Source organism: Salvelinus sp. IW2-2015, linkage group LG33 (assembly GCF_002910315.2).
Source record: "Salvelinus sp. IW2-2015 linkage group LG33, ASM291031v2, whole genome shotgun sequence".
Lineage (NCBI taxonomy): Eukaryota > Metazoa > Chordata > Actinopteri > Salmoniformes > Salmonidae > Salvelinus > Salvelinus sp. IW2-2015.
In genome coordinates this window covers 15815547-15838046 of record NC_036872.1, presented here as the reverse complement: position 1 = coordinate 15838046, position 22500 = coordinate 15815547, and the positions used below count along the sequence as shown (strand labels likewise).

At 45.2% G+C, this 22500-nt stretch overlaps 1 protein-coding gene across 5 annotated transcripts in view; it reads left to right on the top strand.

Moving 5' to 3' along the window:
- The window catches only part of LOC111957775 (GTPase-activating protein and VPS9 domain-containing protein 1), a 43685-nt gene extending 24140 nt beyond the window's left edge, over window positions 1–19545 (top strand). For 2 of the 5 annotated variants that reach the window (XM_023978762.2, XM_070436974.1), the window contains 21 exons: window positions 226–383; window positions 551–680; window positions 910–1035; window positions 1115–1288; window positions 4889–5026; window positions 6269–6403; window positions 7060–7167; window positions 7477–7557; window positions 8093–8439; window positions 8688–8775; window positions 9773–9805; window positions 11115–11183; window positions 11294–11416; window positions 11510–11627; window positions 11825–11937; window positions 12232–12391; window positions 14219–14406; window positions 14726–14939; window positions 15167–15239; window positions 15358–15555; window positions 15910–19545. In XM_023978762.2, coding sequence (XP_023834530.1) covers window positions 226–383; window positions 551–680; window positions 910–1035; window positions 1115–1288; window positions 4889–5026; window positions 6269–6403; window positions 7060–7167; window positions 7477–7557; window positions 8093–8439; window positions 8688–8775; window positions 9773–9805; window positions 11115–11183; window positions 11294–11416; window positions 11510–11627; window positions 11825–11937; window positions 12232–12391; window positions 14219–14406; window positions 14726–14939; window positions 15167–15239; window positions 15358–15555; window positions 15910–16050 — 2915 coding nt within the window. In that variant the 3' untranslated portion in view covers window positions 16051–19545. The remainder of the gene's footprint in view (window positions 1–225; window positions 384–550; window positions 681–909; window positions 1036–1114; window positions 1289–4888; window positions 5027–6268; window positions 6404–7059; window positions 7168–7476; window positions 7558–8092; window positions 8440–8687; window positions 8776–9772; window positions 9806–11114; window positions 11184–11293; window positions 11417–11509; window positions 11628–11824; window positions 11938–12231; window positions 12392–14218; window positions 14407–14725; window positions 14940–15166; window positions 15240–15357; window positions 15556–15909) is intronic. The other 3 variants (XM_023978763.2, XM_023978765.2, XM_023978764.2) reach the window with 3 other exon arrangements.
- The last annotated feature ends 2955 nt before the right edge of the window (window positions 19546–22500 follow it).

Below are 22500 nucleotides of genomic sequence, written 5' to 3'. Positions count from 1 at the left end.
CTCGTCCCCTGCTCCCCCTGAGTCTCTGTTAGTTAGTAACACCTCGTCCCCTGCTCCCCCTGAGTCTCTGTTAGTTAGTAACACCTCGTCCCCTGCTCCCACTGAATCTCTGTTGGTAACATCTCGGCCCCTGAGTCTCTGTTAGTAACATCTCGTCCCCTGCTCCCACTGAGTCTCAGTGAATGAGTAAAGCCTTATACCTTGTCTCTCTCCCTGCTCCCCCAGCAGCCTCCCGCAGTCGTAGCCGTTCCGAGCTGGCCCAGCAGGGGGAGGCAGAGGCTAGCTCTCTGGAGTCCCTGCAGGAGGTTATGCCAGAGGAGGTGCTGGTGATCTCACTAGGAAGCAGCCCGCAGACCATCCCTGGGATGATGTCAGAGAATGAGGTAACTAACGAGCCTGGAACATGCACATTGTTATGGAGAGTATATGGTGTAATATACACTTGCACACAACATTGGAAATGAAGGATCAATGCATTTTTTATATTTGTCATTATCGGAAGCCCACATTAAGAGCCAGGATGGCAATAACCAGTGATGTTCCCTCTCAGGTGTTGACCATGCAGCTGACTGATGGGTCACAAGGGGACATTCCTGCAGATGACACCAAGCACCATGGCAAGCCAGACAAAACCCTGCGCTTCTCCCTCTGCAGTGACAACCTGGAGGGCATCTCAGAGGGTCAGCGTTCTAACAGCCCACATGCCCTGCTGACTTACTAGTTACTACAGCAACACAACATAATGTTTTTAATGTATCACCATGGAATGAGGTGTTAATGGCTGTTAAACTACTGTAATAAGTGTATCTGTTCTAATGTAAACAGTAACTGTTCATGTACCACAAAAAGAGGACCTTGTGTAATCTGATGCGTTGGAGATGTCTAAATGTAATTGTTTTCTTTGCACAGGTCCATCTAACCGGTCTAACTCTGTGTCGTCTCTGGACCTGGAGGGAGAGTCTGTGTCTGAGCTGGGAGCTGGGCCATCAGGGAGCAATGGGGTGGAGGCTCTACAACTGCTGGAGCATGAACATGGTGTGTTGTGGGAAATCAATGTCAGGGATCATTACATTGAGCCATGATAACATTGTCATTATCCCTGTCCCACCCCCAGCCACCACTCAGGACAACCTGGATGACAAACTGCGTAAGTTTGAGATCCGCGACATGATGGGCCTGACAGATGACCGGGACATCTCTGAGACAGTGAGTGAGACCTGGAGCACAGACGTGCTGGGCAGCGACTTTGACCCCAACATGGATGAGGATCGACTGCAGGAAATAGCTGGTAAGTCATAGGGAGAATCTCAATGGCGTACTCTTCGTGTCCTCTCCTCGCCTCCTTCTCAAAATCCATTGGATTTAAAAGCCAGAGGTCCCTCCCCTCTGACCTTCTCTAACAATTGGTTTTGAGAAGGGGGCAAGGAGAGAGGATGCGAGGAGTATGCAATTGAGATTCTCCCAAAGACATAGAGGTCCTTACTACGTCAGAAAATGTAGCACAATACTGCCACCTTGTGGTTTATGGTTAAAACGGCATGTTAAGCCTTCATCAAATCAAATTGTATTTTAATTGTCACATGTTTCGTAAACAACAGATGTAGACTAACAGTGAAAAGCTTACTTACGGGTCGTTTCCAACAATGCAGAGTTAAATATAAAAAATACACAAATAAATAGAAATAGTGCCAAAAGGAATAAAATACACGGTGAATAACAATAACGAGTAAAAATAACATAGCTATATACAGGAAGTAGAAAATAACATGGCTATATACAGGAAGTAGAAAATAAAATGGCTATATACAGGAAGTAGAAAATAACATGGCTATGCAGAGGGAGTAGAAAATAACAACGTGGCTATGCACAGGAGTAGTAGAAAATAACAACGTGGCTATGCACAGGAGTAGTACGGAAAATAACAACGTGGCTATGCACAGGGAGTAGTAGAAAATTAACAACGTGGCTATGCACAGGAGTAGTAGAAAATAACAACGTGGCTATGCACAGGGAGTAGTAGAAAATAACAACGTGGCTATGCACAGGGAGTAGTAGAAAATAACAACGTGGCTATGCACAGGGGTAGTAGAAAATAACAACGTGGCTATGCACAGGGAGTAGTAGAAAATAACAACGTGGCTACTCACAGGGGAGTAGTAGAAAATAACAACGTGGCTATGCACAGGGAGTAGTAGAAAATAACAACGTGGCTATGCACAGGAGTAGTAGAAAATACAACGTGGCTATGCACAGGAGTAGTAGAAAATAACAACGTGCTATGCACAGGGAGTAGTAGAAAATAAACAACGTGGCTATGCACAGGGAGTAGTAAGAAATAAACAAGTGGCTATGCACAGGGAGTAGTAGAAAATAACAACGTGGCTATGCACAGGGAGTAGTAGAAAATAACAACGTGGCTATGCACAGGAGGAGTAGTAGAAAATAACAACGTGGCATGCACAGGGAGTAGTAGAAAATAAACAACGTGGCTATGCACAGGAGTAGAAGAAAATAACAACGTGGCTATGCACAGGGAGGAGTAGAAAATAACAACGTGGCTATGCACAGGGAGGAGTAGAAAATAACAACGTGGCTATGCACAGGCAGTACCGAGTCCATGTGCAAGGGTATGAGGTAGAGGTAGCTATGTACTTATAGGTAGGGGTAAAGTGACTATACAACAGGATAAATGATACAGTAGCAGCAGCGTATGTGGTGAGTGTGTTTGGCGTCAGTATGCATGTTATTTGTGTGTGTGTGGGTGTATCTAGTGTGTGGGTTGGGGTGTCAGTCTAGGTTGTGTGTGTGTATAGAGTCTGTGCAAAAAAAGTGTCAATGCAGGTCGTCCAGGTAGCTATTTGATTAGCTATTTAGCAGTCTTATGGCTTGGGATTAGAAACTGTTCAGGGTCCTGTTGGGTCCAGATTTGGTGCACTGGTACCGCTTGCCATGCGGTAGCAGAGAGAACAGTATGGCTTGGGTGGCTGGTGTCTTTGAAAAATGTTTGGGCCTTCCTCTGACACTGCCTGGTATAGAGGTCCTGGGTGGCAGGGAGTTCTGCCCCAGTGACGTACTGGGCCGTACTCACCCCCCTCTGTAGCGCCTTGCGGTCGGGTGCCTTACAGTTGCCGTACCAAGCGGTGATGCAGCCAGTCAAGATGCTCTCAGTGGTGGAGCTTTTTGAGGATCTGAGGGTCATAGCCAAATATTTTCAGCCTCCTGAGTGGGAAGAGGCACTGACTTGCCCTCTTTACAACTGTGTGTGTGGACCATGTTAATTCCTTTGTGATGTGGACACTGAGGAACTTGAAGCTCCACTACAGCCCTATCAATGTGGATGGGGGTGTGCTCGCACCTCCGTTTCCTGTAGTCCACAATCAGCTCATTGTCTTTCTGAAGTTGAGGGAGAGCTTGTTGTCCTAGCACCACACTGCCAGGTCTCTGACCTCCTCCTTATAGGCTGCCTCGTCGTCTGTGATGAGTCCTACCACTGTTGTGTCGTTAGCAAACTTGATGATGGTGTTGGAGACGTGGCGGTCGAGGCAGTCGTGGGTGTACAGGAGGGAACTTGAGCGGCCACCGTGTTGAGGGTTGGCGTGGCAGGAAGTCCAGGATCCAGTTGCAGGAGGGCTTCAGTCTCAGGATCCTTAGCTTATGTGATGAGCTTGGAGGTCACTATGGTGTTGATCGTTGAGCTGTAGTCACTGAACAGCATTGTCATGTAGTTCCTTTTGTCCAGGTGGGAAAGGGCAGTGTGGAGTGCAAGAGATTGCGTCGTTCAGTGGGTCCATGGTGTCTGGGATGATGGTGTTGATGTGAGCCATGACCAGCCTTTCAAAGCATTTCACGGCTACAGATGTGAGCACTACGGGGCGATATTCTGGAGCATTCCATCAATTTTTTTCAATTGTTAAATAAGGACAACCTTCAATGTTCTCTAAGACATAATTATCAGAATGTTCATTTTATTCCACGCAAACCTTTCTTCCTCCTCTCCTTTCTTCCTCCTCTCTCCTTTCTTCCTCCTCTCCTTTCTTCCTCCTCTCTCCTTTCTTCCCTCACTGGTTTCTCTCTCGCTCTCTCGCTCTGACATTCACTCAGTCCCTGCAGTCTTATTGACCTTGGTTCCTTCTCATTTGCATCCACCATTTTTCATTGCTTGGAATATGGCGTTGGGGGACTTTTCCATCATTAAGTGAATTTACAGCGATTTCCTTATGTGTTTTCTCCAAGGGATTGGGTTATGAGATGCACATTAAATATCCATTAATACCTCATTATCCCACTGATAAGATTACCATGATAATGAGGCAGAAATTCTAATTGTTTCACTTCTTGTTGTGCCACTCATTTAATCATCCACCTGAAAGACAAGTGCTCTGCGCCCCTACCTTGAAGACTGTAAACATGGACAGCAGGGTAGAGCTCTCCTGCCGCTAGAAAGGGCCCTGCCCCCGCCCAGCCCCGCAGACTGTTGCCTGGGCGCTGGCACGCACGTGCGCCCATGGTGTGTGTGCTGTGAAGTGGAAACATGGCGTACCTGTGGGTGCGGGTACCACGGGTCGACTCCTGATCCGCTCCCCGGCCACCATACTCCCACTCACACCTGCTAGATCTTTTCCCTCCTCCGCATTCTTCCGCCTTGTTAACCTGCCGCATCCCAAATGGAAATGGAGGGACGTCGTGTGGAGGACTTTGTGGGTGTGGGGTAATTTAGTTGTGAGTAATGCCCAGCTTAATCAACATCTCAAAGTCATGGCTCAGGAGGCAGGGTTGGGGTGAGATATTACCATTAACCTTTGCACTTTGGCACAGTAGTGTGTGCCTGTGGGCCCAGTGTGAAATGCCTGTGACCTCAGGCTCTCTCTTTCTGTCTGTCTGTGCTAAGGGGCGACTGTAGAGAACATGCTGGGCAGCCTGCTGTGCCTACCAGGCTCCAGCTCAGTGCTGCTAGACCCTTATGGATCCACCATCTCAGAGACCACCAGCGAGGCCTGGAGTGTGGAGGTCCTGCCCAGCGACTCAGGTGGGTTCAATGTTGAGAAGGGGTTCTAGGAGCTGAATGGAGTCTCCTCTTGTCTGTTTCATAACTCTACAAACATTTTTCATGAGTTTCTACGTAGAAGTATTTTTCTTGTCTTCCTCCGTGCACTGCATCGGCAGGTGTGTGTGGGTGGACACGCCAGGTGCGGCCCCCCCCCCCCCCCAGTTCCATATCAAGGAAGTGGGTGCAATCTGTCATGTTTGTGTACACTACCCTGTCTATCAGGGTAGATCTGCCTTTGCCAGTAAAATACAGCTCTGGGTTTCCCCAAAGGAACCTCCAGGTGTGTTTGCACCTGTAGTGGAGGAACAGCCATGAGGAAATGTTCAAGGACAGCAGCTGTTTGCAGTCTATTGACATGGTGTCAACCTTTTTGCTGGCAACATCCTCTCACAAATCTGTAGGCATTGCAACACAATCCTCTGACAGTGGGGGGGTTATGTATGGACATGTTGTGCTGAGCAGTTCCAGCACAGTGTGAATATGGTCCCATTGCAGCAATTACAAACCAAACGTTATTATGAACAGTAGGAGTCAAATCAATCTTAAAATATGTCTATTCTTTGGTTAATAAAATGTCCTAAAACCATATGTTAGATTACGTGGATAAACCCCTTTGCAAGTCAGCGTTTCATGAATATCAATAGATTACTTTAGTAACATCAGTACAAGTGTTTCTTGGGAAAGCCCGGACTCTTTCTGTTAATTGAAGTGCACCATTGCAATATGTGCAGTGTTAAATTGACATGCATGAGTGTCTTGATTGCTTTTTGTTTCCGTTTGCTGCCCCTGTTCTGCTCTGTAATAGGGCTATCTGATGCGCGCCTGGAGTTGAGAGTTTATTTCATGGCTAGGCAGCAGAAAACTACACTCTGAAGAGCACTTCACTAGCACATTATTACTAACGAGCATGCAAATGAGTACTGCGGTTACTTTGGGGCCTCTGGGTTAAGCTGAACAGCTCCATTGGGCAGCCACAAAACGGCCTGGACTCGAGTTTACGCTTTTCCCTTTGTCAATTGTAGATGGTTTGTTTGCTTTCGTGCATATTCGTTTTCTTAGCTATTACTTTATCCTGCCAGAAAGGGGAGACTAAACATACAGTAAGGTATATGCCTACACTTGCATTCTTACATACACTATGTGCCTATGAACAACTTACATTGTTGACTATAACTGGATGTGACTGTGCTCTCTCTGTGTGTGTTGCTCCTCCCCCTCCAGAAGCCCCAGACCTGAAGCAGGAAGAGCGTCTACAGGAGTTGGAGAGCTGCTCAGGGCTGGGCAGCACCTCCGATGACACAGAGGTCAGAGAGGTCAGCTCCCGGCCCAGCACCCCAGGGCTCAGCGTCATCTCAGGTACCCTGCACCTCTTTCACTCATAGAAGCTTTACAGTATACCCAACACATCAGTTTCTATACAAACGTACAGATTGAAATATAACAAGTCTAACCAGTCAAAGAATTATAATGAATGTATTTCAGAGCCATATTGGGTTTTGTCTGTGTTGGCTGGAGAACAGTCAGATAGTGCTAGATAAGCCAGTACAACCAGGTCGGTGTGAGAGTTTGGCTAGGACATGGAGGTTAACACTGGCACTCTGTACTGGTAGCTCAGGTGAACAGGGTGCGTTGACATGCTTGACATAGCATCTCAGATTAAGATGACTAGGCCTGTGCCCACGGCTGAGCTCCTGTAGGAACCTGTCCCACAAGGGCCGTGCCGATGATAAATCAGACAGAGCCTATCCAATCTTACTACTGCATCTCCCTTCCCACCCTGGGAGCTCCCGCTACCATATTTAGAGGTCCCAGTGGGTCCCTGGCTGAGAGGGACCGTTCAGCATATCCTCTCAATACGCTTTGTATGCTCTGACTGCTAACTGTCACACATTCCCCGTCACTCAGAATAGGAGCTAGTCAGCCAAATCCAAACCAAGTCTTCCACAAAAATGTTACCAACTCCTGGATGGCACAGATTTTAACAGATCTTTTTTTTCTGTTTTTTCCTGCAGCGACATCAGAAGATAGAGGCAAGACGGAGGACCTGCGGTCGGAGTGCAGCTCGGACTTTGGGGGGAAGGACTCTGTGACCAGTCCAGATGGGGAGGAGTCGTCCCACGGTAGGAGAGAGGGGAGAGTGTCACCTCCCGTGTGGCATGGCCGTGGCATCACTACACTGTCAGCAGCTAGACCTATCAATCCCTGTCAGATGAGCTGCCATAACCTTTCCACTACACTAGAATGCTGCTGACCCTGTTGGAAACGTTCTGCTTTGTTTTCAAATGAATGTTTAGACCAGATGGCTCATACAAAGCATAGGTACATGATGGCCAATACAAAGAATAGCCCATGTGTTTTTTTTAATGGCATGAACAATTCCATCAGAAAGTGGCTCTCTGTTTAACGTATGAATAACATTCTTGTTTCAGGAGCACACCACAGTTTGGCTTCTCCGGCCTCGCAGGCAGACTCCTTACTGGCCATGTTCGATCCCCTATCCTCCGGGGAAGGTAATTTCTGCTCCCCCAATCAGACCAGGAAATTAGTATCATTAAGTTGTTTCTAGTGGCATCGGCTCAGAACAGCTTGATCTCTGAGAAAATGAACCAAATGAGTCTTGCCCCAATTACTGGACAAAACATTAGTGCAATAAAAATGTCTACTGAGTGGGAATATCATTTCAATTAACTAATTTGAGTGAGGTGAGCTGTGTGGCAAGGTGAGGGGATGACAGACCTCACCCCAGGCACTTTGGCACAGTCCCTTGTGCCACTGTGCTCATGGCACCAGGCTGCCATTGGAAGCTTTTCAGGAGAGAGAATCTACCCTTGGAACAGGTGGCCTACCCACACCTAGGGCTTGTCTCCCACCAACCAGCCTCACTTTCCTCCACTTCCTCATTGTTTTGCTGTGGTTCCTTTGTTTCTGGACACACTCGATAATTGTGAAAGTGTTTCTGAGGAATGAGGAGGTAGTTGTTGTTCAGATACACCCCTATGTGCTAAGCTGTATAACCAAACTAAGCCTTTCCCCCCCCCCCCACAGGTTTCTCTACTGGTACCATCGTGAGGCCCAAAGTGCACTACGCCAGGCCCCTTCATCCTCCCCCTGACCCTCCCATCCCAGAGGCCTGTGCCCTGGGCCAGGAGCCCCGCTACTCCCTGTTCACGCCCCACTGCCTGGCCCAAGCTGAGCTGGAGCACACCAAGCAACGCCACTCCTACCCAGACAGGCTGGTACGCAGCCGCAGCTCTGACATTGTTTGCCAAGGCCGCCGGCCTACCAGCGACCCGGGCCTCAACCGCAGAGCGGCAGCCGAGGAGCGGGACCCTGCCGGGCACTTCTCCATGGGGCCGTCCTCGTCCCCCAGCAAGGATTCCCTAAAAGGAGAGGTGAGAGCTGCTGTTCATCACTGTCACATCAGTCCTGCATGCTGCTCTGCTCTCCAAGCCCAGTTTTATACCAACTGCATTCTGTAACAACAGTCTTAGTCATTTCACTAAAGATTACATTTATAAAAGGTGAAGTGAGATAAGGAAGTAGAATGTCACTTTGTCAGTACATTAAGCCTTTCTTTCCTGTGCTACTGTACAGCGTCAGTATGCATTCAAAAACATACTTGAATATTTATTTTCCAAAGGTTGAGGAGAGAAAGGACAGTGATGAGGAAAAGTCTGATCGCAACAGACCATGGTGGAAGAAACGTTTTCAGTCAGCCATTCCCAAAGGTAAGAAATAACTTCTAAACCTGCTCTTCCCCCATCCATCTCTGTGTCAGTTTGGCACGCCCTCTTTTCTATGTTGCAACAAATGCTTTTAGTGGGTTAAGCATTTTACAATTTCTTTGAAAATTGCATGAAATTGTGACTGTTTCGTTCATTATTTTCACTCTTTCACGATGTTCTCTTAATCACATCTATTGCAGAAAATGTTTAAAAAAAAATGTTTAAGACCTGTACTTTAACAATTTGTAATGTGAGAAGAATGATGCACGATCGCTCCACTCCACCGTCGATGTTCTGCTTTGAAAAATACCGTTTCTTGTTGTTGAATGTTACACCAGACAAATGGACAAGTGTTTTCTTACATCTCACTTGCACTAGATTTTCTTTTTTAGTTTCTAAAAACGAATCAGTCATTTGAGGGGCTTGAGCGGGTGTAGAGTGTGCGGTGGTACCCCTCCCAGCGGTCCTGTCATCCCCAGCCTAATGGTCATTACATAGACCTCTCTGTCATCACCGCTGAGTGATTACACATCTCTTGTTGCGGTTAAACTCCAAAACCATCTCTCATAGAAGTGTCAGGGAAATAATGAGCTGTGCCTACAAGAGATGACTGCTTATTACTCTTTTAGATAATGATGTTCCTTTAGTAAACATTAAACATTGTATTAATAAAGCCTGCTCTGCACAGTGAAGTGTAAACCCGGTAAGTTTGAGTTTGACAGAAAGAACAGCAGAGCACCGTTTAGTGTACATGGAATAGCCTTTTAATATTTTAGTCTTTGAGGAAAAAAATGTCCTTGTCCATCCATTCAATATCAACCCCTCTGTCAAACTGTAGAAAACCAGAGTCCACAAAAAGGCCTTTCTGTTCGCCTGGTCCTGCTGCTACTGCTGCTGTGCTGTGAAATATCATGGTGATGTGTAGCCTAGCCCCTCAGTGTCAGCCAGGTAGACTTGAGTGTGTGAAAGGCCAACCCTGTCTGTTGTGTTCCTCACACAGTGCTGTATTGGACGGCTGAGAGTGAAGTCCCAGGTAACACTTCCAACACTAGCTGTCATCATCGAGCTAGCTGCACTGACGGCAGTGCTAGTGGCTGAGTGCTGTAAGCCATGACGCTTGTAGACGTGGCCCTTTGTGATAGAGAGAGCTGTGATGTGACATGGTGCTGCCTGAGTTGATGTCCCGGCTCCTCATTCATGCATTTCTTTTGGATGCCCCCATTTTTCTGTACTGTAATGTTTGCAATGCATCATTAGGGCGCACAGAATGGCAACGCATTTATACATTGCTATACCTCTCCACGTTCTCTGGCTGTAAATACCGACCTGTAAGATTATTCTGTCATCTGGATCTAGACCCCCTGTTTGTCCTGTTGACACTCGTGTGTTAATAGCCTCACCTGCTTATTTGCATATATATCTCTATCTCTATATATATATTATGTATACATATATATATATATATATATATTTATATACATACATACACTCACTGTATATATTTATCTTTTAATATGTGTACACAAAACATTAGGAACACTTTCCTAATATTGAGTTGCACCCTGTTTTGCACTCTGTCTTGAACAGCCTCAATTCGTCAGGGTATGGACTACAAAAGCGTTCCACAGGGATGCTAGCCCATGTCGAATCCAATGCTTCCCACAGTTGTCAAGTTGCCTGGATGTCCTTTGGGTGGTGGATCATTCTTGATACGCACAGAACTGTTGAGCGTGAAAAACCCAGCAGCGTTACAATTCTTGACACAATTCCTGGCACATGCTACCATACCCCGTTCAAATGCACTTCAATATTTTGTCTTGCCCATTCACCCTCTGAATGGTACACATACATGATCCGTGTCTGAATTGTCTCAAGGCTTAAAAATCCTTATTTAACCTGTCTCCTCCCCTTCATCTACACTGATTTGAAGTGGCTTTAACAAGTGAGATCAATAAGGGATCATAGCTTTCACCTGGATTCACCTGGTCAGCCTGTCATTGGAAATGTTCCTAATGTTTTCTACAGTCGGGGTGTATCTGACATGTTTTGTCCATTATGGTCTGGCAGTCGTATTATTTCAGCCATTTTGCTTTTATTTACCTCTCCAGCATTCCTGTGCTATTGTCGTGCATTCAGAATAGGGATACATCTTAATTTTGTTCAGTTTATATGCTGCTATGCTACTGTGTGCATCTCATCTACAATGTTAGTCAATGGTTAAAAACCACCGTAAATGTGTGCAACAACACTTCTTGTTCTGCTGTCATGATGAGACTGTGGTCCAGAGAGAGCGAGAGCAGAGCATCACTTCTCCTAGCCCACTCATTATGTTCTCTCCACAGCTCCGATAGCCTTCCGGAAAAGGGACAGGCAGGAGAAAGACGATGTGGGCCATGAACGCGTCCCACAAGGTCTGTCCTGATTTGTCATTGCACTCAGATATTGCTGAATCGGGGGGGGGGGGGAGTGGGTATGTTTCCCATGGTAGGTTTAACCCAAATGTGTCCTGTGTGTTTGTCAGACGACACTCTGTCCAGGAACTCCCAGGCCCAGGCAGCAGAAGACATCCTGGACAAATACAGGAACATCAAGAGGACCAGCCCTAGTGAAGGAGCCACCGCTGCAGCCTATGACACCACAGGAGGTCAGTGTCTTTCTCTCTCTCACACACACACACACACACACACACACACACATTCAGTGAATTAATTTGAGTGTGTGAATGTGTTGTGTACAGAGCTGTGTGGAGAGGAGGGTTTACACGACGAAGCTCTGCAGAACATGTCCACAGACGACCTGCCAGACTCAGCCAGCCAGACAGCCCAGCAACACGACTCCAGCAAGTTCTCATTCAGGTCAGTAAACCCTTACCAGCTCACAGAAGTCACACAGCTATGATGACAGTAATAATACAAAATGTGTTAATACCTCAGCTTTCATGCAATGCTTTATTAACAAGAAGTGCTTCAGAGGCATGAAAATTGACAAAAGACAAAAGTGATAAGAACCAAACCAAATCTCCATTTTCCTTTTTTCTGCTCATATGTTGCAGTGATGCAAAGAAGAAGTTGAGACTGGCCTTGTGTTCAGCAGACTCTGTGGCTTTCCCCCTCATGGCTCCTGCCACCACACGCAATGGGCTGCCTGACCACACGGACTCTGAAGGTACCATTCTATTATTGCTGGCCATGTTATATCTGGCCACATTCATTCCTGTAAGTAAGCCTACCCGCTGCACGTTTACCAGCAGGACACGACTACACAATAGAAAGTGACATCCTTTGAAATGGTTACATTTGAAATCCATAAGACACTCTCTCGGTAGTCATCAGTCACATCCACATGTCAGGGGGGAGCATGGCAGGCTGATCTGATTACAGCAGTAGTCCTCCTCCCAGCGAGGGGCCAGTGTGTCTGAGCGTCTCACCCACCGCTGTCTGTCTCCCGTCTCCTTCCCAGACAATGAGATCGTGTGCTTCCTGAAGGTCCAGCTGGCGGAGGCCATCAACCTGCAGGATAAGAACCAGATGGCCCAGATCCAGGAGACCACTCGCTGCGTCAGCCGCTTCGACGCACGTACCTGCAGGAAGCTGCTGGCAGCCATCGCCGAGGATTACAGGTAACTGTGGAGGAAGAGAGACGCTGCAAAAGGAGCAGCACTGCACATTCACTGCTGTTACTGCAAGGACATAGTTCAGTGGTACAGTTGATTTGTTTTGTTTGAAATATGTACAGTTGAAGTCGAAAGTTTATATACACTTAGTTTGGAGTCTTAACTCGTTTTTCAACCACTTCCCAAATTTCTTGTTAACAAACTATAGTTTTGGCAAGTCAGTTGTGTCATGCACAAAGTAGATGTCCTAAGTAATTTTTCCAACAATTGTTTACAGACAGATTATTTCACTTATAATTCACTGTATCACAATTCCAGCGGGTCAGAAGTTTACATAGACTAAGTTGACTGTGCCTTTAAACAGTTTGGGGAAATTATGTTTAGAAGCTTTTGATAGGCTAACAGACATCTTTTGAGTCAATTGGAGGTGTACCTGTGGATGTATTTCAAGGCCTACCTTCAAACTCAGTGCCTCTTTGCTTGACGTCATGGGAAAATCAAAGGAAATCAGCCAAGACCTCAGAAAAAAATTGTAGACCTCCACAAGTCTGGTTCATCCTTTGGAGCAATTTCCAAACGCCTGAAGGTACCACGTTCTTCTGTACAAACAATAGTACCAAGTATAAACACCATGGGACCACGCAGCCATCATACGGCTCAGGAAGGAGACGTGTTCTGTCTCTTAGAGATGAACTTACTTTGGTGCAAAAAGTGCAAATCAATCCCAGAACAACAGCAAAGGACCTTGTGAAGATGCTGGAGGAAACATGCACAAAGTGTCTATAACCACAGTAAAACGAGTCCTATATCGACGTAACCTGAAAGGCCGCTCAGCAAGGAAGCAGCCACAGCTCCAAAAACGCCATAAAACAGCGAAACTACGGTTTGCAACTGCACATGGGGACAAAGATTGTACTTTTTGGAGAAATGTCCTCTGGTCTGATGAAACAAAAATAGAACTATTTGGCCATAATGACCATCGTTATGTTTGGAGGAAAAATGGGGAGACTTGCAAGCCGAAGAACACCATCCCAACTGTGAAGCACGGGGGTGGCAGCATCATGTTGTGGGGATGCTTTGCTGCAGGAGGGACTGGTGCACTTCACAAAATAGATGGCATCATGAAGAAAGAAAGTTGTGGATATATTGAAGCAACATCTCAAGACAGTCAGGAAGTTAAAGCTTGGTCGCAAATGGGTCTTCCAAATGGACAATGACCCCAAGCATACTTACAAAATGGCTTAAGGACAACAAATTCAAGGCATTGGAGTGGCCATAACAAAGACCTGACCTCAATCCCATAGAAAATGTGTGGGCAGAACTGAAAAAGCATGTGCGAGCAAGGAGGCTTACAAACCTGCTCTGTCAGGAGGAATGGGACAAAATTCACCCAACTTATTGTGGGAAGCTTGTGGAAGGCTACCAAAAAACGTTTACCCAAGTTAAACAATTTAAAGGCAATGCTACCAAATACTAATTGATTGTATGTAAACTTCTGACCCACTTGGAGTGTGATGAAAGAAATAAAAGCTGAAATAAATTATTCTCTCTACTATTATTCTGACATTTCACATTCTTAAAATAAAGTGGTGATCCTAACTGACCTAAGACAGGGTATTTTTACTAGGATTAAATGTCAGGAATTGTGTGAACTGGGTTTATGTACACCTTAGCCAAATATATTTAAACTTCCGACTTCAACTGTAGCTCTATTTGGAAGGCTAAAATAAACATTTAGATAGCCTATCAATGAATATTGTGAGTGATGTCTGATTTCAGTAGTACTATTTCAGTAGGGCATAATCCGTAATGCCCGCATGTCCCCCCCGTTAGGAAGCGGGCGCCCTACATAGCGTATCTGACGCGGTGTCGGCAAGGCCTGCAGACGTCCCAGGCCCACCTGGAGCGGCTGCTGCAGCGGGTGCTGAGGGACAAAGAGGTGGCTAACCGCTACTTCACCACAGTCTGTGTTCGCCTCCTACTGGAACACATGGAGGCGAAGTCCCTGGACTTCATCAAAGGTCTCTGCTCCTTATTACTGATGTACTCACTGGGACTTTGGAACCATGAATCGACTGATGGTGTCTCTGCTAGTTGATTGACCTCTGAAGGGCCATAGTATGGAATTCAAAATACAGACACTGAAATTCAACCTAACTACCTGCATCACATTGCAGTGTGTCATTTACAATCTGGAACCTCTAAAATACTCTAATTGCTCAGTGTGTTTGTACCTCAGGTTCTTCCCCCAACCTTCCAGGGGTGAACAGTACTCAGTGTGTCTATCAGTGTTCAGTCTCTGTTCCAGTGCTCAGTGTGTCTATCTCTGATTCCCCCCAGCCTTCCAGGGGTGCACAGCGTCAGATGACAAGACGGCGGCAGTGGAGGACTTCCTGCGCTACCTGTACGGGGCCATGGCCCATGATGCCATCTGGCAGTACGCCAGCGAGGACCAGCTGCAGGATGCCCAGATGGCCATAGAGCGCAGCGTCATGAACCGCATCTTCAAGCTGGCCTTCTACCCCAACCAGGACGGGGACATCCTGAGAGACCAGTGAGGAACTGTGGCTGCAGCCACCTCACCTCGGTCACATGGCCTCAGCGTTCGTGTGGCTGCTGCCACTCACGCTTAGAAATTACCCAGCTTCCTGTCCTCCTCGGATGCTAGTTTACCGTCATTATCCTTTACAGATTTGAATGAAGATTACACTGTATATCTATAGTAATAGGTTTCAAGCTTAGATTAAGTGAACAATCAATACACTATGTTCCCCCCTCTAGGCTTCTTCAGGAACACATAGCGCGTCTCTCAAAAGTGGTGACGGCAAATCACAAAGCTCTTCAAATCCCAGAGGTAACTCCCCACAGATTTGTATCCCCTCAATTGTCCATCAGTCTGTTTTTCATTTTGTGTTGCTGTTTGGAGCTCTACAGAGTTGACATGCTGAATGCTTTTTTCTGTCTGGCTCCAGGTGTATGCGAGGGAGGCTCCCTGGCCGTCTGCCCAGTCGGAGATCCGGACCATCAGTGCCTACAAGACTCCTCGGGACAAAGTGCAGTGTATACTGCGCATGTGTTCCACCATCATGAACCTCCTGAGTCTGGCCAACGAGGACTCTGTCCCTGGAGCTGACGACTTCGTCCCTGTGCTTGTCTTTGTCCTGATAAAGGTGAGCATCCATCGCACATTGATATCAAGTTAATCTGAGATGGTTACGTCAACATCAAATTCACTTTAGATAACACTAATTATACCTCATAAAATGTTCAAACTGCTGTTACTGTGAGCATAAGGCCTTGCTAGAAGTATGAACCCAGTCTCCTTAATGCACAGAGGGAGAAACTGAATCCTCAGCACACATTCTGACAATCCTTTCTCACATTGACAGCTGTATAGTAAATGTGTAGTAGCATGAAGATCTTGCTGTATGATAACCTGTATAGACATATTTACAAATGGCATGTATTATACATGGCCTGGCGTATGGCTCTCTGTGGTTAATGTGAGCCCCCCTACCCCCCAGGCAAACCCGCCCTGCCTGCTGTCCACTATTCAGTACATCAATAATTTCTACGCCAGCCGGCTGAGTGGGGAGGAGTGCTATTGGTGGATGCAGTTCACCGCGGCAGTGGAATTCATTAAGACCATCGATGATCGCAAGTGAAGCAGAACCGCCACCTGTATGGGGAAGGAGACTGGGAGACTTCCCAACCAACTGCTCCCTCTCCCTCTGCTCCCCCAGGACCCAGACCCACACCCTGTCTGTCTGCTCTCTGTTTGTATAGCTGTACATAGTCAGAGACTTTGAGAGATTTAAAAAGTATATATGATTATTATGTGGACAAAATCCAGGTTTTATCATGGAGAAAAAGGCCTTGGAAAAAATGGCAAATGTTAACTTTGAACTTAAACTAATTAGCATTTTTCATTTAATCTCTTGTCTCTAGTCATGTTGAGGTGTGGGGGTCTATGTCTTGAATGTTTTATCTAAAGTTATGATTCTGACGTTAAATTGACTGATGAAAGCGTCTAATCAGATGAAAAGGGACCATGTTTCCTAGAGATGATCTCAGATATATGTTGTGGAAGGGGGACTACCTGAAGGTGAGCAAGAGAGAAAGGTTGTTAAATTGTGACATCTTTCCCCTGAAATACTCTTCATCCTAATGCTCTTCAAGATGCATCGTATCCTGGGGAATCGCATAACTCAATAGATACTGACTGAGTATTGGTGACTCAAGTAAATTTATAAGATCAACCCAAAATAACCATGCTAATATATATATATATTTTTTACATTAGCACATCAATAATAGGACAGCTTTTTTCATAAAATGTAAACCAGATGTATTCATTATTCGGTTCATCCTTCCCTAAATACTTTCCGTGGCAATTTGGACAGAAGGGCCCACATATTTATATATAAAATGTATTTATTTCTTTCATTCTATTTAATGGAATTGTATTTTATTTCTATAAATGAAATCATACATCATGCCTATTTAGGAGATTTAAGGCAGCTGTAAGGGTTGAGATATTTTAATAGTGTTAGGAGGGCAAGCACAGCATTGTCCTCAGACTGAGAAGCCCCCAGGATAAGATGTTGGCTGTTTGCTACAGCTTATAGACAGGGTCACCACTGATCAGCTCCTGCACAATATCAGTAGTGCTGGTATTTTTAGAAATACTGAAATGTGCCTTGAGGAGGGCCACTTTGTGTAAGTCTGTTTAAAAAAAAAAAAAAAAAAAAAAGTTTTCTTGAATGAGGGTTCTGCTTTTGGTTTTCCATAAAGGATAGGATAGGCATTACTTCCCCATACCATTATTACAGGTGTAGGCAACATACGGCCCGGCCTGCGAGCCCTATCCAGGCCGCGGGAGGTTTGAGTAAAAAAATAATAATAATAAAAAAAAAAGGTTATTTTGGGTAAATTATTATTGGGTTAAAAAATAATCCAGGCCACTCTTGAACGTCTAAAACAAGATTAAGTATGTAAAAATTCTAATGTTATAATGACCTATACGTTTTCAAATAACTGCCAGCGAATTACTTTTGACGAACAAATCGGTCCGGGAAAAAAAATCTTTGCGCCTCTCCACTGAATTTTGAAAAGCCTTCAAGCCTAAATTATTGCCCACCCCTTCATTATCACCATTGAACCCCACAGCCGGTCTCACTGAGAAACCTCTTTCCAACCTTAGTGCTGGGAGTGGAACACCACTGGTTGTTTCGGTTCATTCCCTTTGCACTCATCTCCTTTCCCATTGCCGTTTTCCCCTTCAATATTTAATATCCTACCTCAAAGTTAGAACCAATGAGCCTGACGTTTCTGTTTGTGCACAATACTCTTTAATATTGGTTGGATATGAAGAGTAATGGAACAGGTATTCACTGTTTAGCATCAGCTTCCTCTATTGACACTGATGAATGCTCTCTTGCAATTACATGGTATAACAAGGAAGTAAAGCATTTCCAAATGAACAAGTTGACTATTTCTGTAGTTGAAGCTGTTATAATGCATGTATGTTTCAGCATAGAGCAGAAAGACTAGTGATTGGATTAGCTCTCTACCTCCTCACACGATCAAGAAAAGGACTCTTAAATGTGTATGCACTCTTGTATTATTTGATTTCTTCTTTCATTTTAGAGTGCAGGGATATTCCAGTTTCATGTTCTTTCATTTACAGGCATGCTTCTAATCACTTACAGCCAAAGGCACCAAAACTCATAAAATCATCTGTTTATGTTGCAGCTACAAAAAGCAGGAGCACTGCCCCCTCTGTTTGTGCAACTTAGCATTGTGCCAAGTGTATGTCTTATTTTCTCTTTTAAATCACTGCTTTCAAACAGTATCCCATTAATAGACAGCACAACAAAAAGAGCAAATAATCAGAACACTATCTGATATGTTACTGACCATTGAAAAAGGCATTGTGGGATAATGTGGGCTGTGTTGCGTGAGAGGTTTGTACAGTGAATGTGTGATATGTTGGTTTGTTAAGAGTGTGTTTTTGAGAGGTCCACCCTCTTCCTCCTCTTTCACAATGTCAGGACGATCTCCTTACTGTAGCTACAGTACTACTCGATGAGCAGTAAATCCTTGTTGGTGAAAAACCTAAAATATTTCTAGAGTTAATTTCGAACTCAGACCAGTTCTGAAAGGGTTGTGAAGAATGAGGCTGGGTTTTCTTTTGTCTGTGTCACTGATGTAATTTCTTTTTCAATGTTCAGAGCTTAATTACTCTGGATTTTTTGTACAAGGTTAGCGAAGCTTGCTCCGTACATTTGACATGCAGAACTTCACATGTTTTCTACTCTGCTCTTTAGTAATGAGTCACACTCGTTTTAACTAAAGCCTCTGACATTACAAATGATACTGTAACGGAGATTTCTATGGGTAGTTTAGCTAGGTCTGACTGTTACACTTTATCCAATAACATCAGTCATAAGGACACACATTTATAAGCAATCTCTAAAGTTGTGATATTAGTGTTGTCTCCATATTTCCTGACTTATGTTCCTGTTTTTTGAGTAATGTGTGTACAGCATCTAATGGTTTTTAAATACACCTGTGCAAAATAGATGATACTGCTGTTTAACCTGTTTGAAAACACACCCATGTACTGATCGGACACAAAATGTAGATAGACTGTATCCAGAAGTGTTTATGTGATGTCACTTTAAAAGTATGTACAGTACAGACCAATGTGATCACAATCTGGACCTGGCTTGTGTATTAATGTTGCCTTCTACATATCAGTGAACAAAGATACTTTTCAATAGCTAGAAAACTACAACCAGCCTTCGTGTCTGACCTGATTCATACTGTTCATACAGTGACAGAATACCTCGCATTGTGAAGTTAAAGTACAAATACACATCCTAACTTTGAGAATAATTCTTTACTATAGCCTGAGTTTAGCATTGATTGTATGCAAACAAGTGGACAGTTGCCAGAATGGTGGACTAAAAGAGACTTGACTATGGAAATCTGGTCTTCAAAGCTCTGTACAGAGTAGGCAGAACAAGCAGAAAATAATCCATTTTACATTTGTAAGCTTGCACAATTATGACATATGCGAAGGGGAAGGCGTTCTGTCTTTAAGGTGATTCATGTATCATATAATTCTTTAAAACAATAAAATGCATTTTTCTGTACCTGTATCCTGTTATTTCTGTGCATGCAGGTATTAGTATGTGAGGTCTCTCTTGTGGACGGAGGGAAGGTGTATGCTGTAGTTTAGTCTTGTTCCATTTCGCTCCCGAGTGGCGGTGGTCTAAGGCACTGCATCTGTGCTAGAGACACCCTGGTTCGAATCCAGGCTGTATCACGTCACTTGAGTGGGTTGAGTTACTGACGTGATCTTCCTGTCTGGGTTGGCGCCCCCCCTTGGTTTGTGCTGTGGTGGAGACCTTTGTGGGCTATACTCGGCCTTGTCTCAGGATTGTAAGTTGGTGGTTGAGGATTTCCCTCTAGTGGTGCGGGGGCTGTGCTTTGGCAAAGTGGGTGGGGTTATATCCTTCCTATTTGGCCCTGTCCGGGGGTTTCTTCGGATGGGGCCACAGTGTCTCCTGACCGCTCCTGTCTCAGCCTCCAGTATTTATGCTGCAGTAGTTTGTGTCGGGGGGCTAGGGTCAGTTGGTTACCTGGAGTACTTCTCCTGTCTTATCCAGTGTCCTGTGTGAATTTAAGTATGCTCTCTCTAATTCTCTCGTTCTCTCTTTCTCTCTGAGAACCTGAGCCCTAGGACCATACGTCGGGACTACCGGCCGTGGTGACTCCTTGCTGTCCCCAGTCCGCCTGGCCTTGCTGCTATTCCAGTTTCAACTGTTCTGCCTGCGGTTATGGAACCCCTACCTGTCCCAGACCTGCTGTTTTCAACTCTTAATGATCGGCTATGAAAAGCCAACTGAGATTTATTCCTGATTATTATTTGACCATGCTTGTCATTTATGGAAATTTTGAAAATCTTGGCTCTCTCTAATTTTCTCCTTCTCTCTTTCTTTCTCTCGGAGGACCTGGGCCCTAGGACCATGCGTCGGGACTGCCGCCCGTGGTGACTCCTTGCTGTCCCCAGTCCGCCTGGCCTTGCTGCTATTCCAGTTTCAGCTGTTCTGCCTGCGGTTATGGAACCSCYACCTGTCCCAGACCTGTTGTTTTTCAACTCTTGATGATCGGCTATGAAAAGCCAACTGAAAATTATTCATGATTATTATTTGACCATGCTTGTCACTTATGAACATTTTTGAACATCTTGGCATAGTTCTGTTATAATCTCCACCCGGCACAGCCAGAAGAGGACTGGCCACCCCTCATAGCCTGGTTCCTCTCTAGGTTTCTTCCTAGGTTTTGGCCTTTCTAGGGAGTTTTTCCTAGCCACCGTGCTTCTACACCTGCATTACTAGCTGTTTGGGGTTTTAGGCTGGGTGTCTGTACAGCACTTCGAGATATTAGCTGATGTACGAAGGGCTATATAAAATAAAATTGATTGATTGATTGATTGATCACAACCGGCCGTGATTGGGAGTCCCATAGGGCGGCGCACAATTGGCCCAGCGTCGTCCGGGTTTGGCCGGTGTAGGCCATCACTGTAAATAAGAATCTGTTCTTAGCTGACTTGCCTAGTTACTTAAAGGTTAAATAAAATACATAAATATCATGCTATGGGAGAGAGCTCTGGAATTCAAATCAAAGTTTTTGTCACGTGCACCGAATACAACAGGTGTAGACTTTACAGTGAAATGCTTACTTACAGGCTCTAACCAATAGTGCAAAAAAAGGTATTAGGTGAACAATGGGTAGGTAAAGAAATAAAAGCAACAGTAAAAAGACAGGCTATATACAGTAGGGAGGTTATAAAAGTAGCGAGGCTACATACAGACACCGGTTAGTTAGGCTGATTGAGGTAATATGTACATGTAGATATGGTTAAAGTGACTGCATATATGATGAACAGAGAGTAGCAGTAGTGTAAAAGAGGGGTTGGCGGGTGGTGGGTGGGACACAATGCAGATAGCCTGGTTAGCCAATGTGCGGAAGCAGTGGTTGGTCGGCACAATTGAGGTAGTATGTACATGAGTGTATAGTTATAGTGACTATGCATGTATGATAAACAGAGAGTAGCAGCAGTGTAAAAAAGAGGGGTTGTGGGGGTCACAATGCAAATAGTCCAGTTAGCCATTTGATTACCTGTTCAGGAGTCTTTTGGCTTGGGGGTAAAAACTGTTGAGAAGCCTTTTTGTCCCAGACTTGGCACTCCGGTACCACTTGCTATGCAGTAGTAGAGAGAACAGTCTATGACTGGGGTGGCTGGGGTTTTTGACAATTTTTAGGGCCTTCCTCTGACACCGCCTGGTCTAGAGGTCCTGGATGGCAGGCAGCTTAGCCCCAGTGATGTACTGGGCCGTACGCACTATCCTTTGTAGTGCCTTGCGGTCAGAGGCCGAGCAGTTGCCGTACCAGGCAGTGATGCAACCAGTCAGGATGCTCTCGATGTTGCAGCTGCAGAACCTTTTGAGGATCTCAGGACCCATGCCAAATCTTTTTAGTTTCCTGAGGGGGAATAGGCTGTGTCGTGCCCTCTTCACGACTGTCTTGGTGTGTTTGGACCATTCTAGTTTGTTGTTGATGTGGACACCAAGGAACTTGAAACTCTGAACCTGCTCCACTACAGCCCTGTCGATGAGAATGGGGGCGTGCTCGGTCCTCCTTTTTCTAATTCAGATTTAGGTTCTGAGAAATTCTGAGATTTAGGCTGCACAATAGGTGGTTCATGTTGACCACATTTTTTACATGGAACATACTGTAACTGTTGGAGAGGGCATTCGAGCAAGATCATATCTCGGCAGCGCCACAAATAGCAACCTCTCACCAAACATTGAATTACTGCTAACAAGTGTACAGCTGATTTGTAATTGAAGATTTCTCCCATCTAAAAGCTCCCCTCATTTCACCAATAGCCTTCTGTAATAGTTATCTATCAAAAAAACTACTCGTGGGCTGCCTTGCATCTCCTGATATCTCCCGATTGTTCATTTAAATACAAAATGTTGTGAAGTTTATTAGATGGATTAATAAGCCAATGGCTAAACTGGCCTCGTTTGCAGATTGGC